The sequence below is a fragment of the Megalobrama amblycephala genome, linkage group LG11 (assembly GCF_018812025.1).
Source record: "Megalobrama amblycephala isolate DHTTF-2021 linkage group LG11, ASM1881202v1, whole genome shotgun sequence".
NCBI classification, from domain to species: Eukaryota; Metazoa; Chordata; class Actinopteri; order Cypriniformes; family Xenocyprididae; genus Megalobrama; species Megalobrama amblycephala.
The window spans coordinates 40,709,036-40,724,896 of record NC_063054.1 but is presented as its reverse complement, the minus strand read 5'-3'; the positions used below and the strand labels follow the sequence as shown (position 1 = coordinate 40,724,896).

At 35.9% G+C, this 15,861-nt stretch overlaps 1 protein-coding gene across 3 annotated transcripts; it reads right to left on the bottom strand.

Annotated features, from left to right (window-relative positions):
* Positions 1–17: 17 nt before the first annotated feature.
* On the bottom strand, positions 18–15,850 carry hmbox1b (homeobox containing 1 b). 3 transcript variants are annotated; one of them, XM_048208058.1, is made up of 10 exons: positions 15,700–15,850; positions 10,722–11,243; positions 9,344–9,429; positions 7,544–7,654; positions 5,582–5,735; positions 5,261–5,343; positions 5,036–5,131; positions 4,542–4,651; positions 3,791–3,874; positions 18–3,413 (listed from the first exon to the last, which is right to left on the bottom strand). In XM_048208058.1, the coding sequence occupies exons 2-10, from the start codon at positions 11,240–11,242 to the stop codon at positions 3,270–3,272; spliced, it is 1,389 nt and encodes a 462-aa protein (XP_048064015.1). In that variant the 5' UTR covers position 11,243; positions 15,700–15,850; the 3' UTR covers positions 18–3,269. The 3 variants fall into 3 exon arrangements, with proteins under 3 accessions (XP_048064015.1, XP_048064016.1, XP_048064017.1); XM_048208059.1 differs by having other exon boundaries at positions 4,542–4,636; XM_048208060.1 differs by having other exon boundaries at positions 4,542–4,633.
* Positions 15,851–15,861: the final 11 nt, after the last annotated feature.

Sequence of the window (15,861 nt, the reverse complement as noted above, 5' to 3'; positions counted from 1 at the left end):
AGAATAAAATCACATACTTGATCATCAATATACCTTTATTTTCCAGAAGATAAAGTACTAAAATAAACACAAGTTTTAAAAAAAGTCATTTTAAACAAAGAAACTGTACAAAAAGTTCATATATATACTATAGTATACTTACAGAACAGTCTACTGTCCAAAAAAGGCACTAAATTCTTAAATGGAGATACAGATGATTCAGAACAGAATGCTTTTGAAATCATAATTATTTGATTCAAACAATCTTTAAATTCATAGTTACTGTATTCTGTTTATTTATACAGTTGCCTTTATAAGCCTATAGATTTTTCGTTTATAGACATATGAAAATGCACTCTGAAGAACTAAATGGAAAGCACCCCCTTTAAACCAGCAGGGTTACGTCATGGGTTCACAGAATAAAGCTGTTCGCTGCTCTGGAATCAAACACTTGAGTCATTCGTAGTATGTCACTGTGAGATAATATAAATGTCAATACTCAACGTCATACTGCAGTTTGGCACATTGGCTCTAATGACACACAGCCATGAACAAGGAAGTTTCCTTCCTTTTAAGTTTTTTTCTTGTTCTATAAATACAACTGTAAAAGAGCATCTGAACATTACAGCAGTAGAAAGAGCTTTTTTTGTACATCGCTACAATGTTCAAATTCAACAAACTTGGAATAAAAAATGTGGCAAATAAAATAGTGAGTTTAAGTGAAGGGGGTGCTTCATCTGAATCAGACACGCTTTAGGAGACTGCTCTGAACATAACAAAAACTGTGTAAAACAATCAAATAAAAAGAATCTTGTCATTTCGTAAATATCAATTGAACAATTGTACACAGGAAGATAGAGGAAGGATACATAAAATCAGGGCTTCGTTCATGACACAAGCATAACAAACTTCTGTCAAAACCATTCTTACGTAACTGTCGTTTTGAGTTGAAATTGATCATTTATGTGAGATTGACTTTAAAACTGTTGCAGATAATTTACGCAAGAATTGTTCTACGAATATTTGTTCTGCTCGCTTTTTATAAAATGAATGAAGCCCAGCGAGTGAATAAAGTTCTTTTAGAACCTTTTCTGAATACATTAAGCTACATTTTGGAACCAAGCTTATGTTAGGTGAGAGTTCAGACTCTCAGAATCTCTGTGGCAGCAGAGGAAACATTTATTAGTCAGTCTCTTTCGAACACTGTGAAATTCTGATGTCATTTCACAATAATAATAATAAAGCCTTGAGGACGCAGCACCATTATGCAATGGGGAGTTCTGACTGCTGTCGCCCTGAGCCAACAATTTTTAGAGGAATGATATTTCACGTTGACATCTTTAAATCTAAATATCCAAACACAATGAGAACAGATGCTTCGGTCTCGACTCTTTGAGTGAATTGCACGTTAATAAAAACATAAAAGTTAAATAAATACAAACATAAGAATAATGCATTAATTGACTGTGGGTAATGCTAGACATTGAACGGTTTAAAATAAAGGAAGCTGAAGGAAGTCTCTCTTTGCAGGTTCATTTAGAGTCTAGGAGACTTTAGCTTTTGCACAGAATAACTTGCGCTTTGGCGGTTATGTAACCACATCTTTCAAGTTTTACTATGATTATAATTCAGTTTTCCCCCTTTGCTCATGAAAGTACAGTATAATGCAGTTGGGTGAATTTCACAAAAAAAAAACTCACCTGCAAATCAAAATGAAAATCATACATTTTTGCAATTCTGCATATTTTCCAACAAAATTGTTTTATTATTTTTAATTTATTATTATTTTTACCATATTTTTTTTTCAATTGAAATATTTTTCCTGCATTACAGACAGGGCTTGACATGAACTTTTTTGCTCACCAGCCACTGTGGCTAGTGGTTTCCCAAAGTTACTCAGCATTTTCACTGGACAATTTTGTCTTTGATACCATGGGGAAACACTGCCGTATAAATATTTTGAATATTATCTCATAATTTGGCAGCAGGTATATTAGGCTGCTGTCACTTTAAGACCTGATGCACTGATCCATTATACTGTTACACATGCGTTTTCTTTCTCAACCGATTGTGTTTACATGAATACTCGCCAAGACCGGCATTTTGACATTATTTTGTGTGTATTTGACTGTTTAAGTGTAATAAGCAGTGAAAAATAACTAAATTTAGTAGTGAGAGGCGGCTTCATGTGCCGCACTTTGGTCTGTGGGAATGGGTAAAATTATGCACAATCCCACGCTAAAATTCAAGCCCTGTAACACCAAGAATATTCATCTGGAGCAAATGAAATGAGGCAGGTTTGTGTGTCGACTCACTGTCAGAGAGAGAAAGAGCAGCTGGTATTGTGTATCTATTCTGAGGAAAATAAGTATTGGAAGTGATCAGATATTTCAATATTGATATGTATCGAAAAATCGATATTTTTGACAACACTACATTAGACTTAGTTCATTATTTCAGATGCCTTTTTAAAAGACTACAATTGAAAAATGTATATATTATATATAAAATTCAACCCGCAGGAATGACTGCGTTACACGCCCCTGCTGAAATACACCCGCACTTGGCATGTTGGCGGGTGTTGATGTCAAGCCCTGATTCCAGTAATGAAAATTTTGAGAGGAAAATTTGTTTTAAAATATGCAAAAAATGATCTTAGCTGTCCTCAAAACATTGTTTTTTTCTTTGCTATATATATTTTTTCTCTCCCTTTCATTTGTGGTGAAATGTGTAGACAGTTTTCATGAGATTCACCCAATTGCTGCTTGATGAAATACCATACAAAAATAAAGCAGAAACATTAAACCAGTTAACTGAGAACATCTGTAGTGGGAATGGAAGAGTTCATCATTGATCCAGAGCGGAAATAAAGTACAGCTTTGCCGTCTGAAAACGTCTCTGCACATTTTGCTATCAGACTCACCTCTCTCCTAAACGATCTGCCTTGAGCTTATCCGTGAGAACGAGGGGATGAGAGTTACTGGAGCACAGAGACAGGAAGCACACGAACATTATACGAGTTACTGGAACTGGAATGAGGTATGAGGTTTGGGTCAGCTTCTCTGCAAGGGTTCGGGAGGCTTAAATAAGAGGCGTAGGTGATGGACCAACATGGTGGAACAACCGTCCACTTGTCCTGTACTCTGGGTTTGTGTAGTGGTTCAGCAGGAGTGTCGATGGCAGGCGTTATTAGAATCTAAAAGCTTGAGACAGAGCGCTGATTTGGTCATTGCCCCATGAACACGTCTGCAATCATCCACACGTTGATTCTCATCGTCCTGCGGTCTTCCTCAGTCGTCATCCAGTGCCTCTGTTTTGATTTCACTGGCCACGCCTCCTGGACGGGACAGGGCGAGGATGCTGTGATTGACAGCTGCCATCTCCACGGCGAGAGAGATGGGGTCCTGGTGGTCTGCGTGATTACCGGCGTCATCCTTAATAAAGACAAGTACGTGAATTAGCAACTGCATTACTGAAACGTTCAATGTCAGGTTACAAAAATACAAAACATAATTTTTTATAGTTTTCTTTACAAGCAAAATTCTAGATTTGATTTAATTTTTAACAATTTATCACTCTGGATGGATGGATGGATGGATGTTTATCCCTAGAAATGTACTTACAATGTTGATCATAATTAAATTTGTGGCCATTTTTACTCTCACTCTCTGACTCTTAGCATGCAACAGGCTGGTTTTTGCTTCTGTACCTTTAAGACTTTTCTTTGAGAGTGTTTTCATGTCACTCCATTGTGAGCTTTGATTATTAGAATGCATAAAGTGTGTGTGATGTTCATGTTTTCATGTGATACCTGTGTTGGTGAGGTGGGCTCCAGACGGTAGTAACCAAAAGGTCTGTTCACACTTCTCTTTTCAAAATAGGTAACATCACAACCCTGTAATAAAATCAGAATGAACATCAGCTCTAGCAATTGTGATAAAAATCTCACATTCAACAGATTCTGATCTAAAAGTAAAAAAGATGATGAATCCAAGTCTGCAGTTTTCCTGCGGAATTGGGCTACTTTAATACAGTTGCCGCAGGTTGTTTTTCATGTCCGCGGGTTGAAGCAACTCTGGAATGCAAATTTTACCAAGGGAACCCCACCAAAAATGCGAATTTTACCCCCTGGGAACACGATTTATATCGGGGAGCCTGCGATTGTGCTAGTTTTGGGCTAGTTTTGAGTAGGGATGTGCAACGATTAATCATTTGCAAAATGAAAGTCTGTGTTTACATAATATATGTGTGTGTATATAATAATTATGTATATATAAATACACACACATACATGTATAAATTTAAGAAATATATGCATGTTTAAATAAATATATACATTTATATACATATAACATTTCTTAAATATATAAATGTATGTGTCTGTATTTATATATACATAATTATTATACACAGAACACACACAAATATTACATAAACACAGACTTTTATTTTGCAAACGATTAATCGTGATTAATCGTTGCACAGCCCTAGTTTTGAGTAGCAATTGGGCGAGTTTTGTTTTAAAAATATGGCAACCCTACAGAGTGGTTGGATTCGCTCACCTGCTCATTGTAGTCGTTGGCGTCAACGTCGTCACTGTTGGAGTGTCCTCCAGGACTCTGCACATCTATCCCGTGGCTTTCCAGAATTGTGGCTTCTTGGAAAAAAGACCCTGTCATGAAACATCTGAAACTCTTTAAAACCACTTCCACAACAAGCAAACATTAGCAAACGATTCACTGCCAATAAACAAACCAGTAAACTCCTGACTGATTTGACCATAAGACAATGAAATATTTTCAAATGCATTTTATTATTATATTTTTATAGTTAACTAAAACCATAAAATAAAATATTTAAATGTATTTTTATTTCAGCCAATGAAACATTTCTCATTTTAATTTAATTTAACTTGTAATAAAATAACTAAAACTGGAATAAAAACTATATAGACATTAAAAAAAACAAAATCAATCTTTATTTTTAATTTGTTATTATTAAAATTAAAATAAAAACTATAAAGTAACACTAATATAAATCAACTAAAACATGTTACCAATATTGGCCCTCCTCTTGATCTCTTTGCGTCGATTGGCAAACCAGTTGTACACTTTTAAGGACGTGACTCTTTCCAAGTCAGACAACTTCTTTCCTAGGCAGGAAAACAAGATCGAAAGGTCAGAGATGATTGCGAGAAAAAAAATGTAACAGTTAATTTGTAGTGCAACAGATAAATGTCACAAACACAGCTGTGCAGATTCAGAGACACCAGTGTTTCTACCTGGTTTCTGAATAACAGCATTGCAGGCGTTGGCGATCTCCTCTCTTTTGGCTTCATCTGGATACTGATTATCACTGAAATAACTGAGGAGAGAACAAAATAGATCATTTGAAAAGGACCGCTCTGGTTTTTAAACTATAAACAGCCTACAGTTTGCTAGACCATCCTGTTTGTTGGCATGATTTGAGCTAAAAAAAAAAAAAAAAAAATTTTTTTTTTTGCATCATTTTTTGTCAGATTTTATTTCTAATTTGAAATGTTATTGAGACCCAACATTGACAAAGAGTTTCAGTTTTTCAGACATTTCTCTGTCTGTCTTACCTCTCCATCACAGCGAGACATTCCTTCCTCCAGGTGAACCGACTGCCTCTGCGCAGACGGAAGCTTCCAGGGGTGGAGCTTATGGGGGGCGGAGTCTGACGCCACTCCATCTCATCCAGAGATACAGGGGTGGGTCGCATATTTAGTGTGGCACCTGAAAAATATTAAAAATATATATATATGCTATCATTCAAAAGTTTTTGAAAAAAGTCTCACCAAGGCTGCATTTATTTTATCAATATGGAAGAGGATTAGGGCCAAGCAATAATAAAAAAAAAAAAACATCGAGATTAAAGTTGTTAAATTTCGAGAAAAAACTTGAAATAAAATGTTGAGAATAAACTCATTAAATTACGAGAAAAAAAATGTGTTAAATTTCGAGAAAAAAGTCGAGATAAAATGTTGAGAATAAAGTCGTTAAATTATGAGAACAAATTCGTAATTTAACGACTTTTTTCTCGTAATTTAACAACTTTTTTCTCGTAATTTAATGACTTCATTCTCAACATTTTATCTCGACTTTTTTTCTCGAAATTTAATGACATTTTTCTCGTAATTTAACGACTTTTTTCTCGTAATTTAATGACTTCATTCTCAACATTTTATCTCGATTTTTTTTCTCGAAATTTAACGACATTTTTCTCGTAATTTAACGACATTTTTCTCGTAATTTAACGACTTTTTTCTCGTAATTTAACAACTTTTTTCTCGTAATTTAATGACTTTATTCTCAACATTTTATCTCGACTTTTTTTCTCCTAATTTAACGACTTTTTTCTCGTAATTTAACGACATTTTTCTCGTAATTTAACGACTTTTTTCTCGTAATTTAACAACTTTTTTCTCGTAATTTAATGACTTTATTCTCAACATTTTATCTCGACTTTTTTTCTCGAAATTTAACGACATTGTTCTCGTAATTTAACGACATTTTTCTCGTAATTTAACGACTTTTTCCTCGTAATTTAACAACTTTTTTCTCGTAATTTAATGACTTTATTCTCAACATTTTATCACGACTTTTTTTCTCGTAATTTAACGACTTTTTTCTCGTAATTTAATGACTTTATTCTCAACATTTTATCTTGACTTTTTTTTTCGTAATTTAACGAATTTGTTCTCGTAATTTAACAACTTTTTTCTTGTAATTTAATGACTTCATTCTCAACATTTTATCTCGACTTTTTTTTCTCGAAATTTAACGACATTTTTCTCGTAATTTAACGACTTTTTTCTCGTAATTTAATGACTTCATTCTCAACATTTTATCTCGACTTTTTTTCTCGAAATTTAACGACATTTTTCTCGTAATTTAACGACTTTTTTCTCGTAATTTAACAACTTTTTTCTCGTAATTTAATGACTTTATTCTCAACATTTTATCTCGACTTTTTTTCTCGTAATTTAACGAGTTTATTCTCAACATTTTATCTCGACCTTTTTCTCTAAATTTAACAACTTTAATCTCAAGATGGTTTTATTTTTTTATTATTGCTTGGCCCTAATCCTCTTCCGTATATCAAAAATACAGTAAAAACAGCAATATTTGAATATATTTTAAAATGTAATTTATTCCTCTGATGGCAAAGCTGAATTTTCAGCATTATTACTCCAGTCTGTCACATGATCCTTCAGAAATCATTCTAATAGGATGATTTGCTGCTCAAGAAACATTTCTGAACAGTTGTGCTGCTCCATATTTTTGTGATACTTTTTTTTTTCAGGATTCTTTGATGAATAGAACAGCATTTATTTGAATCTTTTGTAACATTATAAATGTCTTTACTGTCACTTTTGATCAATTTAATGCATCCTTACTGAAAAAAAGTATTAATTTCTTCTTCAATCATTATCTCAAACTTTTGAACGGTAGTGGACACAAACAATTCGGCCTTGGATTCAACCTTATCTTTGCAGATCTACCAACCTACAGCAAATTCAAAACAAGTGAAGTCTGTTAACCTGGCGTGGTCTTCTCAAGCTGGTACCAGCGGTAGAAAGCTCGTTTCTTCTGTTCGCTGAGATCTGAGCCCTGCTGGAGGAGCCAGTGAGAGATTCTGCTCTGACTGATGCCTGACAGAGAAAGAGAATAGAAATCAATAACAAATTAATGCAATGGCCGATGAAAGAATGCTCAGAATAATGACAAAACGACAGCCCATCTCACACAGAACATTTATAATTCTATTTCTGTTTAGTAATTATGATTAAATCTATTGTACATGATTGTTCTGTCCTCACTAAAAGAAAAATGCTGTGAAGCGACAAAATCTTAGTTGATCAGAACATAATGTTTAATATAAAGCTATGTGGAAAAAGATGAGCTTCACACAGTGGCGTGTGACAAAACTGGAAACCAAACGACCAATAAAATGATCTAGACATTTGTTGTGGTTGTGGATCTTCGGGAACAAAAACAAAAGATTTATCACTTGCCGCAAAACATCATCTGTGACAAGCTGTCATTTACCACAGACAATCATTTTACTCTGCAGTACAAAACAAAAGCAATAAGCCCTAAGCTCTGCTCCGCGTCGTGCCTAACAACACCCCATAGCTGTCTATATTCACTGTAAACCACGGCTTATTTTTGTTTTTTATTGACTTTATTCACACTCTGGCGCAGTGATACTGATGTCACGGGTTTATGTTTGTAGAGGAATTTACAACAGCTTCGAACGCAGCTCAACTAATCAGAATCAAGGACCGAAACTATCCGTTTTGTAAATGTTATTTGAGCTGTGAAGTATAAACCCTCTAGCATTGGGACTACAATCCTTGGCAGATGAACGTCTGGTGAACTCCTAGTTCTGCAAGTTTGGAGAGGGTTTTTTTCAATACTTCATTGTATAAATTAAATATAGATTAAAACTTATTCAGTCAAGAGCAGTGAGCGATTTTCTCTTTGTCTTTTGTTGTTTGATTAGTATGAACAACACAAACAGCAGCAGGTTTATTAGGTATTTTTTTCAGGCACTGGTCAATTTTGATATATTGAGCTACTGTCTTTTTAGACTAGTGGAAAGAAACATCCAAAATACACATTGAAGTGTTTATTTTATTGCACTTTATCTATTTGTGTCTTAAAAGCCACTTTACACTTTACAAGCAGCTTTACATACACCAAACTTTATTCCGATCTCTATTTTGAAGATTTTACAGAGGGATTTCTGCATATATCATTTGCCTGATATAATTTAACATTTTATTCATTAAAAAAAAAAAAAAGAAAAGATTTTTTTTTTTTTTCCTGGCTGTTGACAGTATTTCCTGATATAAAGAGATATCTAAAATCCCCTCTAAAAACCTTTAATATGTCAATAAAATTAAACAAATTCTGAACCTGGCTTTGTACAATGTTCAAAATTCTTTTCTGGAGCTTTATGCAAGTGAGTGCATATTTAATTAAATAATGCATCATTTGCATATTTAAAAAACATTTCAGAAAACTTTTTTCTGTGTGCACAGAAAATTCTCTTTCACATCATCTTGTGCTTGAATGTCTTAAAACTTCTTGAATGTTAAAATTGGCAAGACTTAAAAATGTATGATGCAAATGATAAACTTGTCCTTATTGCCAAGCCTTATAATAGTACCATCCCAATGTGTTGTCTTGTAGCTGTTCTGTTGAAAGCTGTCCTGTGTGTATTTTAATGTTTATTCCAGTACAATGTACCCCATAGACTTTGTAAGTGCATTAATGTAATTCATAGTAAGTGCATTAATGCATGCTTTTACAAACTGGGGTGATGACGGACTGACCTGTGACCTGAGCCACCACAGCCTGTGAGATGCGTCTGTTGCCCAGAAAGGCTTTGATTTCCTCTTTCACCAGGGTACTGTCCCGCCTGCACACATCACAGGACACAAACACCACATGACATATGTGAAGATTCAGTTATCAAACTCATCGCAGATTGTCTCCGAGCAAAATGACCCTGTTTACACCCGGTAATCGCAATTTGATAGCACTAAATACAGGTCAGGTTCAGAGTGAGTTGAATTGGTTTTGACCTTTGACCCACATCGTTCAGTTATAGTTCAGTTTATAATATAGACCTTACAAGCAAGCACGCCGCCATCTTTAGAATTTTGTGTTTAAACTTGCGTTTTGCCGTAGATCTGTATATTTCTATGGCATCACTGTCGAAGAGTAATCAGCTGGTGAAGTGGATTTACTTATTGTAGAGTTAAAGGGATAGTTCACCCAAAAATGAAAATTCTGTCATCATTTACTCACCCTCAAGTTGTTCCAAACCTGTATGAGTTTGTTTGTTCTTTGGTAATGTCAGTAACCAAACAATTTCTGGTCCCCATTGACTTCCATAGTATTTTTTTTTCCTACTATGGAAGTCAATGGGGACCAGCAATTGTTTGAATACCAACATTCTTCAAAATATCTTCTTTTGTGTTCAACAGAACAATGAAATTCATACAGGTTTAAAACAACTTGAGGGTGAGTAAACGATGACAGTATTTTCAATTTTGGGTGAACTATCCCTTTAACGAAAGTTTACATGAGCATTGTAATGTCGGATGTCATAAATGTCAGTAGACTGTGAAGATTTTAAAATGAGCGGTTCATTTGTAAATCCGCAAGATCTTACCTTCATATTGTGGAAATACAAACCGGTAGACACAACACAACGATTGCAGTGATGAAAAGGGGCAGGGCTACATAAGGTCTATAGTTGAGAAATGTTGCTTTGACAAATAGCTGAAATAAAATAAGTTTGAGGGTTTTTTGGGTTCATTCATTTTAGGGCTCCAGACTGAAGTTAAAATGGTTGCAAATGTATTTACAAATACATACATAAAATTATTCTTTTTTATTATTTTTATTATACAAATATTTATGTAATGTTATTTAAAATCCATATAGCTCAAATGCTAGAAAAACTAAGACTGTGTAGTACATACTGCATGTTCTGCAAACTTGTTTTTAATTGTTTTTAACTTGTTTTATTTAATTTAAGTTTAGATATTTTAGTAAATCAAGTTAAACTAGATGAAAATGTTGCTTTGACAATTAGCTGACATAAAATAGGTTTAATATTTTATTTTAGTTCAGTTAACGTTCGTTTTATTTCAAGTATGGTTTTAGTTTAAGTTAACTATAATAACCCTGACCCACACTGACCTCATGAGCTCCTCCACCTTGTCGTCTATATCCAGGTCCTCCTCTGACCCCTCCAGCCCGTACGACCTCATTGCCGCCGCACTGTTTACCGGGCAACGGTTCGGTGATAGTTTCCCATTGGGTGTGGCTGCCAAAGCGTCCCGCCCATTCTGCACCATGGCAACCAGAGAGACAGGCGAGGGTAAGACCGCAGGTGGAGACGTGGCGTAACTGTTGTTGGGCGACGGCGATAAGTTGCCATGGAACTGCGTCTGCGTCGCTGTGGAAGTGGTGGAGGAAGTTGCCATAGTAGCGCTGCTAGCGTTATTTGAGGTGGGTGTAGTGCTGGAGGTGGTGCTGTTGGTGGCGTTGGAGTCCGACGGGCCGCGCCGGCCGAATTTGTCCCCGTGCTCGCGGTCGAGTCGCTCCAGGGTGTCCAGGGCGTGCACTATCTCAGGTTTGGTCATACCTGTACGCCGCAGTCTCTGGAGCAGGTCGATCTGTTCGATGGTGAAGCGTGGCTCATCTGTGTAGTGAGACATTCTGAGGGGACACAGAAGCAAACGTTATTGCTGCTTTGCAGCCCAACAGACATCAATCACATGTACATCAATGGCCATTAAGGGAGAAGAAGCAAACAGAAGCTAAATTCAGAGTTGTGAATCTGTGAAGTGCATACTGTGTTGTAGTACATACTGTATGCTCCCTATTGTAAACAAACAAAAAAAAGAAGGTACAACTAGATATGTGCCAATATTTATCACGATAATGATGATATTGTTATCGTGGGCACTTCTAAATACTGTGAATAATTTGCTCATTACGAATTATTCAGATTTTTAGAATCCATTTTAAAGGATTAGTTCACTTTAGAATAAAAATTTCCTGATAATTTATTCACCCCCATGTCATCCAAGATGTTTGTCTTTCTTTCTTCAGTCGAAAAGAAATGAAGGTTTTTGAGGAAAACATTTCAGGATTTTTCTCCATATAGTGGACTCCACTGGGGTTCAACGGGTTGAAGGTTCAAATGTCAGTTTCAGTGCAGCTTCAAAGAGCTCTACACAATCCCAGACGAGGAATAAGAGTCTGATCTAGTGAAACAATCTCATTTTCTAAAAAAAAAAAAAAAAAATTGCTTGTCTTGCACTGCTCTGCGCCATGCGTTACGTAATTTTCAAGTCACGCTTGACCTTTTTCTCCTCCAACTTCAAAATCATCCGACATCATTGTTTTACCTTTTTTGGTAAAGGGCGTTTGACTTAGTCTTTGCAGGTTCGCTTTGTAAACACTTGCTCGGTACTTCCACCGACGTCACAAGTGACTTTCCAACGTGATTACGTAATGCGTGGCAGAGTGCAAGACAAGCGTTTGTGGTTATTTATTTATTTATTTTTTTGAAAATGACCGATCGTTTCGTCTGGGATCATGTAGAGCTCTTTGAAGCTGCACTGAAACTGACTTTTGGACCTTCAACCCGTTGAACCCCAGTGAAGTCCACTATATGGAGAAAAATCCTGGAATGATTTCATCAAAAACCTTCATTTCTTTTCGACTGAAGAAAGAAAGACAAACATCTTGGACGACATGGGGGTGAGTAAATTATCAGGAAATTTTAATTCTGAAGTGAACTAATCCTTTAAAATCCATATTGGTCAACCACTAGTAAAACAAACAAACAAAAAAATACTGTGTGCATTAAAAAAATGAAAGTATAACAGTATGCAACAATAATATGCACCACTCTTGTCACATTCCTTGCAAATGTTGCATGATTAAGTGAGTGGCATCTAATCATCCCAGCTTTGTTTTAAACTGCCATGAAATAACCCATATTTGGAAAAAAAGGAAAGTGACATGTGAAGGCCAAGTATGGTGACCCACACTTGGAATTTGTCCTCTGCATTTAACCCATCCAAGTTAGTGCTCACAAATTAGGAGTAGTGAGTAATGAACACACGCACACCTCATCCTTCGAGTTACCAGTCTGACGCTCTAATCATTAGGCCACAATTGCCCCTACAGTCAACTACTAGTAAAACAAAACCTAACTTTTAGAACTCTAGACTTTAAAAAAAATAATGCATGATGTTGATATAATCCTAAAGAAGAAGCAATGTCACTATTATTATATATAATTCACAACTTTATAACAATGACAAATATAAGAAACTATATTATTTAAAATCTAATTGCCATCATCATGAGGACTCAGTATTTAATTGAATCTTTAAATGAGTTTAATTCAGCGTTTCCTGTACCGCAATTAAGCATCTTTGCTGAACCTTTGAACACTTAAACAAATGACTTTTAGACACTGGTTCCCTTTAATAAAAACAGATTCACAAATTACTCTCAACGGCATTAGTTAATGTTTATACGGTTTGAATCAATCCAGTGACTCACTCAATTACTGAATTGTACTAGGTAACAGCTGAGTTAACAGTTTCATAGTCATTTGTTTTAGTCTGTCACATTGGAAACAGAAGGTCGAGTGCATATATGAGGCATTTCATTTGCTTACTGTGCACACAGTATATATATACACCATACACTTTCTACTGCATATTTTCTTTCAAGAACAATAGGAAGTACTACGCTATTCTGAACAAACCCACAATTCACTTAGATCTTACGAGAAATTAATTATAATTTCAAGCGCTCTGCCATCTCATGCCAGTCGAGTTATGATGATAAAAGCAGGATTCATATGACCTACTTAAAATTCTGTTTATCCAAGACGGCTTTCATCAGCAAGCACGAGCAATTACTGTCGCTGTTGTCAGGGAAACCATACCACCCAATGACGGATGAATATGGAGTTTATGTAACTCAAGATTAAGGCGCAGAATGCAAATATGGAGCATGTGTTGTTTAACCTCCTAATCTAGAGCACATGGTTTTATATTAAGCTAATGGTTATGCATAGTCGTATTATTACCAGGCGGTAATAGATGACTAGCCAACCAGGCTACAGGTTACATTTTAACCATGTTCTCACTTATGCTGCACGTTAAAACATTTTTTTTTTGCTATTTTATCATCTGCCAAGTAATGTGAGCAATAATAATAATAGCAATGCTTGACTACTAATAATCTTTATTTTATCTTTATGCTACAGTTCCCGGAAAAAAACGGATGGAAAAGTTAATAACAGACCGGTGACCCAGAGCCCTTGTTGCAACTTAGTAACTCCTATAACTTAACCATCCCAGTTGCGCTGCTGGTTTGCTGTGAAATTCCTCACTAGTGTGGAGTTTTCCATTATTCCAGACTTACTATATTTACACAAGTTAACCGTTAACCTTACACAGCTGAAGCCAAAGCACTTGCCACTAAAAAAAAGGCTCTGAGAGCTCTTGTGCTGCATAATTGCTTCCACTTAGATCTCAGATGATCCTTATAAAAGTCTGTGATAGGAACGTGGCAGCCACTGTGGGTTTCTAAAAATACATTGCTGTGAGGCTTTGACTGAGACAGAAATTGTGTGTGCAATGAAAGCGATACAGAACGCCATCATGAAAAAGCCCTTACAGTATGTCATGCATGCGATCCTTTAACATGCACAGGGGGTTTCACCCACACGCCCTGCTGCATTAGTGCTCATGTGGCGCTGTTATACGCGTAAACCCAGCACTGGAGCATTAAATACTGCAGGCGTTCACTGCAGGGCTCTTTATGAGGGCACAGCTGCAGAGACTGCAAGTCAAGGGTGCAAACCTGCACCGCATGCACACGTGCATCAGCTCATCTGACTGCATCCACACAAGTCAAATGAGTTCACACTCAAAGCTTTAAATAATAATCCACATGAGAATCCATGTGCCCTTCTTCTTTTCATTTCATTTCATAACAACTACTCCTGTAGACATCATGCAACACTTTTTTATTGCTAATAATAGTTTGTTTTTGACAATCAGCCATGTTCTCCTTTTGTCATTTCCAAAATCTAACAACAAATAGTAGTGCATGTTATAGTAAACTGTGTGTAAACAATTATTAATTTCATTTCAGAAACTACAGAGTTATGGTTTAGCACAGGTTTTCTGACCATTAACAGACTTAAACATGTAAATCTAACCTTTAAATCCTGCAATATGCTTAATATACTTCTTACTTGCTTCATTTAGATGTTGCAAATGACCTCCAGAGTTTAAAACCAGGAGCTTCTATGAATTGTAGCATGCAAAAGGATGAAAGAAATCTTTTTCAATGCATTTCTATGCGCTCCTCAGATACTGGAAATTCAAGTTATGAATGCAGATCAGAACAACTCCATGCAGCAAACTCCTAATCAATGAGGATTATTGACAAATAACGTTCATTTATATTCACTTCCATCTGCATTGCATTCGAAGGGACTTCAGTCAACCCGTGCAAGCCCAGACTGTCTTAAAATATGAATATTTTCTAAATGCATGTCATATGATAGTGATAAATGCACAGATCTACGCCCATCATTTCTATGCATGACACACAACTGCATATCCAGCATTAGAAAAAGACAGCCAGCGTGCACAAGAAACATAAACATATTAAACGCGCGGTTATAAAATAATTCAAATGTGGTATTTCAGCCTATATAAACAAAAACAAGTTTTGCATGACTCGTCTGTGTCCTGACCTCTGCAAAGAGACACCAAAAGGGCTTTAAATAACAGCACACATGCATATATAAATCTCAACAAGGTATTCACATTATTGTTCAATAGTAAATATGAAGAATATGCATAAATAAATACAAGAGTTCAGCACTTTCACACTGGGAAAACTGGCTAAATAACTCATCAACTGACAACTATATTACTATTTAAACTATCTAGACAGGTAAACAAGCCTATCTCGATTTAAACTGCATACATTTGTCGATTAAAATGAAACCACGAAGCGTGTTTTTAACAAGATAAACAAAACGAACTAAATTATCCAGGCGGCTAGTTAGCTTAGCACGAGCCAGCACAAAACTGACTCTCCTCATGGATAAAATCACATTTCATACCTGGAATGAGGAAAATACACAATATCTCAGCGCAGCAGATCATTTAATGCGCTCTGTCAGGTGATGAAGATGATATTTTATGTGATGTTGTGAGGAAGACTCGCCCTGACTGACTGACTGACTGTCTTTGTCTGACTGACAGCAGCCGCGCTGACGTCACGC